We start from the raw sequence: 12,942 nt of genomic DNA, 5'->3' as shown, positions 1-12,942 counted from the left end.
GTTGAGTTAGGGAGAAATAAGGGAGAAATAAGGGAGAAACCATTGTAGGGGTTGGCTAAAAACTGGGGATAAAATGTGATGCTGATGTGGCGCTGATGTGGCAGGAGTTAGGGAGAAATAAGGGAGAAATAAGGGAACTCCATTGGGAGTGCTCTAAGCGTTAAAACAGTACACAAATTATAATATGGAGTAGTACGTAAATGGAAATATAAAAGTGAGTAAGTGAGTAACTGAAACAATGACATAGTTGAATTTAAAATAAAATGTAAGAGAAACTCGGAGGCCCCCGCCCCCGATGTGGCTTTGTCACTTTTTTTCTTGTATATGCAAAAATAGTGAAACCGCATTCAGCATATGCATCTTTAAGAAACACAAATATCCTGAATAGTATCATGATTCGGAAAAAAACACATAGGCCGATTGGGTGTTTCACTAGACTTATAGTTATAACAATCATTGTTTCCCTTTTCGCACAGAAACACATTGAGCGGGATTGACGAGTTCTTTGGTGATTTTCTTCCAACTTGTGATCATATTTTAAGATAAGTTCTTACTCGTATATACCAAATTGTTTAATCACATCGATTCTCCACATGACCTGTACTGATAATTGTTTAAACAATTATGAATAGTACATTATTTTTTAATAATGTAGTCATATTTCACAAGTATAATAGGCATTTTATGTGAGAAAAGGGAGACATAAGGCATTGGTAATGCCATCGAAGGCAAACCCAAAGCGAGAGATGTATCAAATTTTTGTTCATATTTTGAACCATCTCCATCATCCCATTCCCACACTATCATGGTTTTGACATTCTACTATTACAACAATTACTTCTCTTCTTTACACTTCAATCTTAGTGTTACAAAGGATTACACACACAAAGAAGCCAAAATCACCCCTTTTTAAAAAGAGACCATTTCTCTTTTTCCTTTTTAAGTTCTATCTTCCTTTTTTTTCTTTTTTATTTTCCTTTTTTTTAAAAAGTCAGGCTTTAAGCTTCGGAGGTAGAGAGATAGACGCCCGAGGCCGGTAAGCACCTACGTTAGCTGGAGGTTCTCATTTCTCAGCGACAATGAAACCTTGCACAACATATCACATCCCCTTCTCAGAAAAAAAAAACACATGCACATAATACGCCTACTCTTCACTGCAAACATTCTAAACAACATAATTAAGGCATAGAGTTACATGAACTCAGCCATATATATCCTTTTATTCGAATTCATATAGCCAAGGTAGTAATAATGCATGGCTTCTTGTAACATAACCTTTAAAGGCCGAGATCGGGGAGGACTATGCACAGATCATAATGAGGAGGGTAAGTAAGGAAGGAAGCAAGAATCGATATCATTGGTTGTGATGCCTAACTCCCTTTTCCACTCCCGGCAGACGAGTCTCAAAAGAATGAGGAGCCAACTTATAAACTCACCAGACGATGAAACAGTTCGTGTATACGCTATGGGTGGTGTATAATTGCAATAGAAAGCAATAATCTAGCCACATGACATATGAGGTATTACTGCAAGACTAGCACCTCTTCCATCTGCAGTTCCTTCAGTCGCCTTTTCGCGTACAATGTGACGAGCACTGTTGCTGCCGCAGTGATGCAGAAGCCCCCAATGTTGCACAGAATCTGAGAACCTGACATTGTTTTCTGATAATCCGTAGCATCGGCTAAAGTTTGTATGATAATTCCACTGCATTTGAAGTACTAACACATTAGTCTGAAGTAATGAGAGAACATATACTAAAACCGAGCAGCATGCCAATCCTAGAGGCAAAAATATACACGACACAAAGGAAAGCATTCATAGTTCGATAATGATCGACTTCACTATCTTTTCCATGATGCATGGAGTATACAAAACCTCAAATGTGGATACCAAATTACCAATGGTGCAAGTATAATATGCATCGTTAATGTAGCATTATTGTAGCAAAATTGAATGATGTGTCTACATGCACAAGGAAAACAAATCTATCAACATCTTGTTTGTTTGTGCATCTACACGGGGGAGGGGGGGGGGGAGGGAGGAAGAGAACTAACGTGTAAAGTGTAAGAAATATTTCTGGCACCATCCCGACGAGCGTCCCTAACAAGTAAGGTCCAAACTTGACATCTGTGGCTACGGCACAGTAATTATATATGATGTATGGGAAAGGAGAAATCCTAATAAGTGCTACAGCTCTGAACTGATTAAACAGACTTCCCTCGCCTGCCAATCTTATAACAGAAGCTCGTTTAGGATATCTCTCTAACCACAGCTACAAGTGAGAAAACGAACATTAGGTTTATAACGTGTATTTGAGCATAAAACACTAAAAGAAAAAATGACAAACAATATAAGAAACCATATATCAGTACTTGGATTTTATGGTAAAAAAGTGAGCCAATGAAATACGGAAGAGAGACACCAAATATGACTCCTCCAACGACCAGCAGAAAACCATAACCATATCCAAAAGTCATCCCAGCAAGCCACATAGACGGTGAAGAAGGCAAAAGGATGGATGGGAATATTGTCAGAGAAGCAAAGATTAAAAGTGCTAGGTGATTGGTGCTGAACGATTCTCTCTCCCAATTAATTAAGGGGATGATCTCCTGCAAAAGTAAACATCACACTTAGTTAACATTGGAACTACGGAGTACTAAAGAATGGAATGATGAACAGATGCTAGTCGAGTTATGCGATCTTAGCCTCTTAGGCACAGGCATTTCAGGTTTAATGGCAATTTGAATTGCATATTCGAAGATTATCTGATAGAGACTACGGTATAAGAACTATCCCCAGCTTAACCTCATCAACTCTACCTGTGAATTCGATTTTAAGCAAAAAACAGAGAAACACCATCGCGTGTTAGTGAACTCGTAATGGAATGTGACACAACAATGCTGCATTAACTGATTACACCAAATACATACACGATAGCATATACAGTTTTCTCCTAGACCACACAGGCTGATTCCAACAACACTTGAATAGTTGGATATACTCCACAAAGTAACTTCTCCATTGATTAAAGATTTATTTAACGAGCAATTCTTAGACAATATGTTTCCAAAATGAGGTGCCCTAAGTTGGGACAAAGAGCTCACTAACAGACTAAACATAAATTTGGTGTAAATGTTTGCAATTTCTTGATCCACAAACAAAAACTAACAGAAAGAAACAAATGCATGCATTCATATGGAAATACATGATACCCAAATTAGGAAAAATCAAACCTTGTCCATGACGAAGGGTCCGATCCATTTCAAGAAAACAGCAAGCAACACCGCAATAAACAACGCCACCAGTAGCAGCTTGGCCCACCACCACAACAGCCACCGCCATTCGCAAGAAGGCGAGACCGCCTTGAGGCACTGGGCCCCACCACCACCGCCCACGCCAACCTCCAATTTCACGTAATCTCCCACCAGCCTGAGATCGCCATGGCCGGCATTGTGAGTCATCACAAACCCGAATTAAAAAAAACCCTTGTGATTACGATCAATTGGATTGAAACTTAAGTGTCTCAGCAACGAAAAAGATGACAATTTTGGGGGCCCCACCAATTGAGGGGGGCATTCCGATTCAGGGTTTCGCAACAATAGTCAAAATACAGCCGTTTCTGTGCTTTTTTTTCCCAATTTTTTGTTATTATAAATAGAGAAATAAAGATGAATGTATTCTTCTGCGGTAATGGAGGAAGAGAAGGAGAGGGAAAATCGGAGAATACGTGGCAACAAGTGATCGTTACAGTACACTACACCAGAACAAGTGAAACTTCCACTCTCCTCTCCACTTTGTTATTTTTTCCCACCGCATTTCGCATTTATTTGACTTTGTTGCCCAGGTATGATAATGATGGTGGTGCACTCAAACCGAATTATAAATGGAGAAATCATAGTTTGAAGAATCTGCTTAGTTTTGGGATGCTAAGAGCACTCCCAATGGAGTTCCCTAAAAACTCCCTTATTTCTCCCTAACTCCTGCCACATCAGCGCCACATCAGCACCAAAATTTATCCCCAGTTTTTAGCCAAGTGCTACATTGGTTTCTCCCTTATTTCTCCCTTATTTCTCCCTAACTCAACATTTCATTTTTACATCATTATTTTTTATATTATTTAATTTTCCCTACAAATGTATTTAATAAATAGACTAATAATGAACAATTCATCGTTGTATTAATCATTGGAAAATATAATACAACGAGAAAAAAAAAACTACAAATAAAAAACGCAAATAAACAAAGATTTAAAAAAAAAAAATCTAAGACGGAGGGGCCGGAGGGGCGTCGGGATCGAGCCCCAGCGTACTCTGCAGGTGTTGGATGCATTTCCAGAGGGCCGCCTTTTCTTCAGGGGTCCCGCCGCCGGTGAAGTACAGCGTGTACATCTGGGTCAGATTGGCGACATTGCTCGAATAAGTGGCTTTTTCTAAGTCGATGACGGATTCCGACGCGACTTCCGACGTTGCGCCCTTCCCCTTCCGCCTCCCCTTCGCCTTCTTCACTCCCTCCGGGCGCTCGTGCGGACCATCCCCACTCAAGTCGATGTGGGCCGCGCTCCCCTCGCTCTCCGAAACGCTAAGTCGCGAGCGCACCGATTTCCCGTGCAGCGCGTCGTGCATTCCCGTCCGGAATTTGGGGAGATCCTTCAGCTTATCGTAGATGTTCCAATACTTGAAGCCCTTCGTCGACAAGTACTGGCTACTATACATCCGGATGGCCTCATCTCGGACCATGTGCTCGTTCTGGCCACTCGTCATGTGAGTCATCAAGTTAGAATAAATACCGTTGAAGTGCCCGCAGTCCCTCATGAGGCGCTCCCAATGCCGACGGATCGCCTCGCTGCCATGGTCCTTCATTGAGGCAGTCTTGTGGCTCCTGTACTTCGCGGCAATCCGCTCCCAGAATATGATCTCAGTCTGGTAGTTGCTGCGCTCCGCGTCCTGTGACGTGTCCGCCCAGCAGTCGGCTATCAGCTCGGACTCTTGCAGAGTGTAAGTAGTCCTTACCCGCTTCGGCCTCTCATCGGAACCCGTATCAGTCGCAGCCGACGACGCCGGCGCCTTCCCCCTCCCGCTCCTAGAAGGCGGCTCGGTGGGCGTTTCTTCCACCTCGAAGTCCTCCGCGCTCAGTGTCGCGGCCTGAGATTCTTGGTCGCCTGGGGTTGATCCGGGGGTGTCGAACTGGGGCCGATACACATCGTCGGCTGGAAAGGGCATTCTGCCGGCAGAGTTGAAGTACGGAGAAAGTCTCCGCGCCGGAGGAGTCTGCAAAGGAGACGGACCCCCGTATGGAAGTTGGCCGGGAGGAGAACCCATCGCCAACAACGACTGCATCCACTGCTCGTTTGCTTCATCCGTGTTGGGAATTTGTGAACTCGACTCTTTCCCCTTACCCTTATCCTTACCCGATCGGGAACTTTTCTTCCAAAAGCTCATAATTTTGATGAAAATTGAAGATTGGGAGAAGAGATTGAAAATGGAGAGAATGAAGATTGTGGGTGATGAATGGAGGAAGTGGAGGAAATATTTATAGGGGTGGAATGTAAAATAGCCGTTGGGTTCAAAAAAAAAAAAAAAAAATTTTAATTATCGCCGATTATCGCCGAGCGTCGCCACAGTGGCCGGCGATCGCTCGGCGATAATCCGGCGTTAGAACGCCACTCGGCGAAGCAACGGCAACATTATCGCCGAATTATCGCCGACTTCGCCACAATGGCCGGCGATAATTCGGCGATAACCGGCGATTTATCGCCGAGAATTCGCCACCTCCATTGGGAATGCTCTAAGGAGGCTAGGCACCAGCTCATTCTCCTTTTTCAAACAAACTAAACAACATGACCAATTTGATTTTCCACACTAAATTTGTTGCCTTAATTTGGATATGTAATTAGATTCTAAATGTGTACAAATCTAAGGGACATTTTTGTTAATTTAATCAGGAGATCAAATTAATATTATCATTTTTTCACTAAATTTTTGAAGGACGGTGATTTAGAGACATAATGTCTCTCAGCCATGATACCCATATATTTTTTTGTCACAAGTATAACTTATATCTTGACTAATATATCGTTAACAATGCAATTATAGATAGTTCTAATTTAGAGTATTTTAATGTAAAGAAAGTTTTAATTAATATGGTAAATTAAAGTAACGCTTAATTAATGTAACTATATATTTTTCATTTTTGGTATATCTACAAGTTGTACGATTTTTCTCCTTATTTAAAATGTTTTGAATTAAAAAATTAAATCAAAGTTATGAAATGTTTACAATTAAAAATGTGAACTCAATTATTATTAATATAATATTATATATCAAATGTTAATTTATTGCATGGTAAATTAACTATGAAGCTTTAAAACATTTAATAAATGAGTTAAAAATATATGTGGTAATTTTTTTGGTAGAGATTCGCCGTAACGTTACAAAATTAAGAATTTAATATTGAAAAATAAAAAAGTTAATATTAATTTAAAAGTTAGTATTAATAAATCATATATCAGTTTTTAATTTGACTTATGTTATAGCACATTGAGCCAATAACTCCATTTTATAAATAAAAGAACTTTTTTAACTAAATATCTTTAAGATATTAAATAAAGGAGTCAAGATCATGTACTATTATTTTCTGATTTAACTAAAAAGTCTACTATTCTATTAGAAAAATTAAAAAATATTAATTATATGGAGTATCTTTAAAATATTAAATAGATGAGTTACGAGCACGTGATTTTTTTTTATCTTGGTTCGACTGCAACATTCCAAAAGTTAAAAATTATAGAAAATGAAATTATGAAAATTAAATAATTAAATCATAATTATAAAATTCTTAAATCAAAACTCTCAACTCAACTAGTATTAACACATCACATATTAAATTCTAGTTTGTTTTATAACAACTCAACTAGTATTAACACATCACATATTAAATTCTAGTTTGTTTTATAATACAGTGGATCGAACTAAGAACTTTAATATTTTATAAAGAATATGAGAAATTATGAACTATATAACATAAAATATTAAATAGATGGGTTAAGAACATGCAATTTTATTTATTGAGGTTCAATTATAACATTCTAAAAATTAAGAGTCAATACATTTAAAATTTTGCAAAAAAATACATTGTGAAATTTGCTCTAGAAGCTGCAAAGGGATCCGAATGGATCAAATAGGCATTTTTAATTTACATAAAGAATTAAGCAAATTGGTGAAGAAATAATTTGTTTATGGAGAATTATAATGGGAGAGGAAGAAAATGATAATTTGTTTATAGAAAATTATAATTGGAGAAAAGGAAAATAAGAATTTTTTATAAACATATAAATAGAAAAGAAGAGAGAGAGCTAGACAACTAATGAAATATTAAAATGTAATTAAATGTTAGGCACTTCATTTAGCAAAGCTCATTAACACACTCACAATACATTCCTTAATTAAAAGCAAGAGGAGCGTTCATTATTATAAGGGTAAAATAGTATTTATGTATAACATAAATTTAATTATAAATCTAATATAATCTTAAATTACCCTTTTAACCCTATTATGGCTATGCCATTATGTCTCCAAAACATTTTTCATTTTTGAAATGTACTACCTCCACTTTGACTCGATACAATTAAATAAAAATGGTGGAAAAATGTTAATTATAATAGTCTATTTTTATATATTACTCCAGTTTTTTAGTAGAATGTACATATAATAATTTAATGGAGTATAGGATCTATTAGCCTTTGTTGTCCCAAGTTGAATGAGTCATTTCCTTTTTTTATCATTCTCATTGTTATTTTTTATCTCTATTTTATTCTATCTCTTAGTTTATTCTTCTTCGCTTAACTAACAAAACCTCATTTTCTTAAATTTCGTGCTAAAAAGAAATGTCTCACTTAGTGAGGGCCGACGGGAATAAAATCTTAAATTATGGACAACCAAAATAGCAAACTGAGACATTATATTATGAGACTCCATTCATCCCAATAAATATGAAACATTTACTTTTTGCACGTGATTTTATGTAATGCTGTTTTGTAAGTTAACGAAAAGAGAGTAAAGTAAAAGATGAAAAAGTAGAAAGGATATTGTTCTCATTTTAGGAAACGTTTCATTTTTAATGTGATAACCCAAGAAGGAAAACATTTCATTTTTAAAGGGAGATGATGAGTATTTTATATGGATGTGTTCTGATGTGAATCAGGAGCCAGGATGAGTTCGAGCAGGAAATGGGCCAGCTTGGAAACCTTCATCAGGCCAATCTGGTTGCTGTCCAAGGTTAACAAATGTAACTAATTCTGTTGGAATTCGTATCAAGAGGAAATCTGTATGATGCAATCCGGAATTAAGCTTGTCTAGAAGGTTCTGTGGAGAAGTCGAGACTGCCAGAGCTCTAGCAAGCGCCCCGGTTCTTCACCTCAACGTCAAGTCCACTATCATACTCCTCGATGACAACTACACAGTGAAGGCGAAGCTGTCTGATTTCAGCCTACTTGAAAGCTATGATCACCAAAAAATTGACAATGCCAGAGCTTGATGAGAGTTCGAGAATCAGACTGTTTCAGACTGCCAGGTGATGAAGCTGAGGTTGCTCAAGTTCTTATAAGAAATGTTTCAGAATCATAACTAACTGTGTAACATGATCTCATCTTCACTTGCCCTGAAACATTGTAAAAATATCGATTCAATTTTCAATCGAACCGACCCCGAATCCTCAGAGCCATAATCTGTAGAGAACAAAACAAGGAATTACACATGCGGGTATTCTACTTGATAAGATGCAAGAAAACAAATTTGTAGGGATATTATGCACAAGAAAAAGAATGAATAAACTACGATGTTCATCTCCAATTCTCATCAGCAGCAGATGGCTCTTTTAACTTTGGCGACTTCACCCTCAACTGCATCTATACTTATAAAATGAACCTCTCTTGACGAGTCACCAACGACTTTTCAGAGAGATGTACAGGTATCTGTAACTTCCTTAATCCGTCCAACGACTATCGGGATCTCGCTCTCACTCAACGTGCTAAAACACAAGCCGAACCATCCGGGTTCCACACAATGGCAGGAAGATCCGGGGACTGCATTGATCTTAGCGACGCTCAACAGTTTGTTCCATAGATCAGTTTCTCCTTTCTCGCTGTAGGGTCGGATTAGCCTGCTCATATCGGCCCAGCAGTAGAACCCTCCGGAGCTCTTCATGGACTCAACCCCTAGCTGCTTCAACCCGTTGACAAGCTCGTGATGCACCCGCTGAAGCCTCCCCCTGCCTAGCTTGATTGCTTGGTGGATGAATTCTGAATCCGAGAGCATAGATATCAGTAAATGCTGTGTGGGGACGGATACAGATGAGAATCTTGCTAGTTTCTTGGCAGCGGACAGGACGTTCATGTTGGAGGTGTAGATGATGCCCATCCTGAACCCAACTAGAGAGATGTCCTCGGACAGACCATAGACTATGTGAACTCGGTCTTTGTCGTGATCTTCTGTGTCGATGATCTCTGCCATGCTTACAAACTCTTCGCTTCCATGAGTGGATCCGACTAGTAGCTCGTTGGAAATGATATGGATGCCTTTCTCCGTGGCGAAGTCCAGAAGGCTGTATAGTGTTTCACGGCTGTACAGAACACCAACGGGGTTGGAAGGGTTGGATAGAATTATCCCACGAACTCGGAGACCGCGTTTCTTGGCTTGGTTGAATGCTCTGTCGAGAGCAGTGATGCTTAAACTGAAGCTATCAGCACTGCGGCAAAGAACTGGTATGATCTCCACCCCGGTACGCCATTTGATATCCCCATCGAGGCTGCATATATAGTTCACTTTACTGTCTCTGTTACACAAAAGAATGACCAATGATGCATCATACCTCAAAAAATCAAGTAAAACTTACTCGGGAGAGTATGGGGCTGGCACGAGAAATGCATTTCCTGGATCAGCAAGGGAGAAGACGAGCATCTCAATTGCCGGGGCTGCACCAGCTGTGAGTACTAGTTGTTCGGGATTAGAAAATAGCGGTCTGCCCACCACTTGACACATGAACCCTGCCACAGCCTTGGACATTGTATAATTAGTATACAAAGCTTATCGAAAATAATATGAATCATCACTATTCCCGGACCATAGATAAGAAAAGAAACTCTGCATAGCTTTTACTCCCTCCGTCCACGAATAGAAGTCCATGTTTAACCAGACACGAGTTTTAAGAAATGTAGTAGAAATTGAGTTGAAAATGTTAATGGAAGGTGGGTCCTACTTTTATATATAATGAAATGTGAGCGAGATAAAGTTAGTGGAATGTGGGTCCATTACTAGAAGTATGAAAAAAGCAAATGAGACATTTATTGGTGGACGGATGGAGTACTTTTTTATATCATATGCTCATCCTTACAATCTATTTATGAACCAAGATTACAGCTTGAACTTCACTACTAAGAACTAAAAACTAATCTTAGCCATATCGATGAAGTGATAAGATCAATCTACTAGTTTTAGCCTTAAAATTTCGGCAGCAATAGAACTAAGGAGTAAGGGTATTGGTTTCTGTAAAGGACTGACAATAAAGAAAGGCAATTCTACATAACTTTTAGGTGTTTATATTTTATTACGCAGCCTTTCAATTCATTTATGAAACAAGATTACAGCATCAACTTCATTACTAAGTCTCAACATGAGCTGAAATGTCCTAGAAGTAATGGCAACAGCAGACTGAAGTTACTGCCAAAACAGGAAGCAACCTTGCCTCTGATTGACACGAACGGAAGAAAATGATAATTTTACCAATAGCAAGATGCACATGGAGGCAGAGGCATCGTTAAGATGCAGAAATAGTCAAAATTAGTCCCGAAAGCAGCAGTCTCGCAATTTGATTAAATAGATGTTACTAAGATGAATGAACACGAACCCCGAGCAAAGAAAGGAAATACTCACTTTTTTCAGGTCCTTCAAACCATCGAATGGTTGGTATGAGGTGATCCCACTTATGCTCAGTTCTCCACCAGTTACCAATTGTGTCATATGATCCGCAAACCAGTATTGAACCATGTCCCACAACAGCTACACAAGAACAAAGGGAAAATTGATCAGTTTTGGCTCTACAAATCAGTGTCAATAACGCTGAAAGCATGACCAAACAACAAGATCTATCATAAACCTCCTTTATCACTCAAGCATGTAACTGCAGCAACATTAATAGTATATACTTTCATAGCTTTAATTTGCATCTCCAACAAATTGTCATATTTGAAAAGCACATTTCCAAATCCATTAATCACCATACCAAACCAAACTCTCCAAAACAGAAATACAGCTTCAAATACCACAATCCATTTGACCTTAATGAAAATCTCATGAAAGCAGATATGTGTGCATACACTTAAGCAGACAGAATTCAATTGAGAACAGAAACACTAACACATAGTACTAAAACATGCCAGCAAAACACATTTTCTCATATAAAGAAGATCAAATTTTGAAGTGGACCCACCCTATTTTCAGTGGAGCAAAGGTGAATTACACCATTGGGATTCTCCACCTCATCAAAAAAGTCTTCCTCTGCTCGCTTCAGCCTCTCAAATTCACGCTGTCTAACGATAGCATTAGCTCTAGACGACACCGTGGCCGGCCCACCGGCTCCACCACGAGGCGAGAGCGAGAGCCTTGAATGCACCCTATGCAGCCCCGCAGATGGCTGAGGAGCCTCCACCTCAGGCGGCGGCGGACCACCGCGGCCGCGGGTCTTGAGGTACATCTGGAGAAAGTAGAAGAGGGCGCAGGGGATGACGGAGCCCAAGACAAGGCCGCCGCTCCCCTGCACCAAGCCTTGCAAGGGCACAATCACCCGCATCCCCGCCGCAGCCCCGCCGCCGCTTGTGGTGGAGGAGGGGTTTCGGGCCTTTCTCATGGCGACATTGCGCCGAACCCCACCAACCAGCGACGACGGAGTGTACTATGCAAGACTATAAAGATTGAATTTATATATTTTATCTCTCTCTCTGAGGAAGAAGAAGAAGAAGTGTGTGGAAATTGATGAGAGCGTGAGTGAAGGAGATGAATGGTGGCTGAGATTTTTATGACTTGTTTTGTTTCTATTTCGTGTGGCGCTTGGATAAATTCATACTAGAATCGAAGCGCATGATTTTTAGGTTTTTCATTTTTGTTTGCTTTTGTTTTGCGCGGTTGAATTTCCCAATCACATTTTTTTTTTTAGAGAAATTGGTCTCTAAAACCATGAACTTTGCTTAAAATTTGGTATTTCCTATGAATTTTGAAATTGGTATATAATATCACGAACTTTGCATTTTGTTTGGTATTTCCCACGGCATGTTTATTGCTATATTTGACTAACTTACGAGGCTTTTTTTTATCATACTTGACACAATTAAATCAACGTAGTTTTCAACGTGATATGCTACATGTTATGAACTTAAAAAGTGGTTTCAAATATTATAAAACATATCAAGGTTGCTTATATTAAATAAGATTTTGATGAAAATATCTTATTTGAGTGAGTTTGGGAAATACCAAACAAAAGGCAAAGTTTGTGATATTATATACCAATTTCAAAGTTCATGGGAAATACTAAATTTTAGGCAAAGTTCATGATTTTAGAGACCAATTTCCCCTTTTTTTAAAGCTGTCCTCCTTTTCTTGCTGTATGCTAAAAGGAGCAATAAATTAACTGCACAGATCCTATTTGTAAGAGGCTTCAAAAATACTCGAGGCTTCAAAAATACTCTCATCTCAATTAAGTTGAGTAAAAACTTTTGGACATGAAGATTAAGAAATATGTTGAAAAGTGTGAAATAGGAATAAAGTAGAAAGGATAAAGAGAGTGTAAAGTATATGATTGAATTAAGTAAGAGAGGTTGATGTTTTATTTTATCAAAAAAAAAAAATAACTCAACTTAGTTGGCCCAAAAAGAAATACTTCATCCGTTCCAAAGAA

The 12,942-nt window shown here is 38.8% G+C and overlaps 2 protein-coding genes across 4 annotated transcripts; both read right to left on the bottom strand.

Moving 5' to 3' along the window:
- Window positions 1-660: 660 nt before the first annotated feature.
- On the bottom strand, window positions 661-3,896 carry LOC125219795 (Golgi apparatus membrane protein TVP38-like). Its single transcript, XM_048121863.2, has 5 exons — window positions 3,234-3,896; window positions 2,373-2,609; window positions 2,055-2,272; window positions 1,542-1,704; window positions 661-1,086 (listed from the first exon to the last, which is right to left on the bottom strand). The coding sequence occupies exons 1-5, from the start codon at window positions 3,459-3,461 to the stop codon at window positions 1,045-1,047; spliced, it is 888 nt and encodes a 295-aa protein (XP_047977820.1). The 5' UTR covers window positions 3,462-3,896; the 3' UTR covers window positions 661-1,044.
- Window positions 3,897-8,118: 4,222 nt separating this feature from the next.
- Window positions 8,119-12,085, bottom strand: LOC125223111 (1-aminocyclopropane-1-carboxylate synthase 6). Of its 3 annotated transcripts, none has more exons than XR_007176668.2 (5): window positions 11,482-12,085; window positions 10,926-11,051; window positions 9,889-10,049; window positions 8,832-9,801; window positions 8,119-8,655 (listed from the first exon to the last, which is right to left on the bottom strand). XR_007176668.2 is itself a non-coding variant. In XM_048126095.2 (4 exons), the coding sequence occupies exons 1-4, from the start codon at window positions 11,896-11,898 to the stop codon at window positions 8,949-8,951; spliced, it is 1,557 nt and encodes a 518-aa protein (XP_047982052.2). In that variant the 5' UTR covers window positions 11,899-12,085; the 3' UTR covers window positions 8,664-8,948. The 3 variants fall into 3 exon arrangements, 1 of the variants encoding a protein (XP_047982052.2); XR_007176667.2 differs by lacking the exon at window positions 8,119-8,655 and adding an exon at window positions 8,664-8,722; XM_048126095.2 differs by lacking the exon at window positions 8,119-8,655 and having other exon boundaries at window positions 8,664-9,801.
- Between the last annotated feature and the right edge of the window lie 857 nt (window positions 12,086-12,942).

Source organism: Salvia hispanica, chromosome 1 (assembly GCF_029641045.1).
Source record: "Salvia hispanica isolate PSC_SH4W2 chromosome 1, Shi_PSC_v1, whole genome shotgun sequence".
Lineage (NCBI taxonomy): Eukaryota > Viridiplantae > Streptophyta > Magnoliopsida > Lamiales > Lamiaceae > Salvia > Salvia hispanica.
This window is presented reverse-complemented; position numbering and strand designations above follow the sequence as displayed.

What these genes read in the sequence shown, in the direction of transcription:
- LOC125219795 (XM_048121863.2), bottom strand. Translation starts at nt 3,461, where the DNA reads ATGACTCACAATGCCGGCCATGGCGATCTCAGGCTGGTGGGAGATTAC. An exon ending in TTTTTTACCATAAAATCCAA is followed by an intron (nt 2,273 to 2,372) that starts GTACTGATATAT and finishes TCTCACTTGTAG; the next exon opens with CTGTGGTTAGAGAGATATCC. An exon ending in ATATTTCTTACACTTTACAC is followed by an intron (nt 1,705 to 2,054) that starts GTTAGTTCTCTT and finishes CTTCAAATGCAG; the next exon opens with TGGAATTATCATACAAACTT.
- LOC125223111 (XM_048126095.2), bottom strand. Translation starts at nt 11,898, where the DNA reads ATGAGAAAGGCCCGAAACCCCTCCTCCACCACAAGCGGCGGCGGGGCT. An exon ending in TTTGCTCCACTGAAAATAGG is followed by an intron (nt 11,052 to 11,481) that starts GTGGGTCCACTT and finishes GTTCTTGTGTAG; the next exon opens with CTGTTGTGGGACATGGTTCA. An exon ending in CCAGCCCCATACTCTCCCGA is followed by an intron (nt 9,802 to 9,888) that starts GTAAGTTTTACT and finishes CTATATATGCAG; the next exon opens with CCTCGATGGGGATATCAAAT.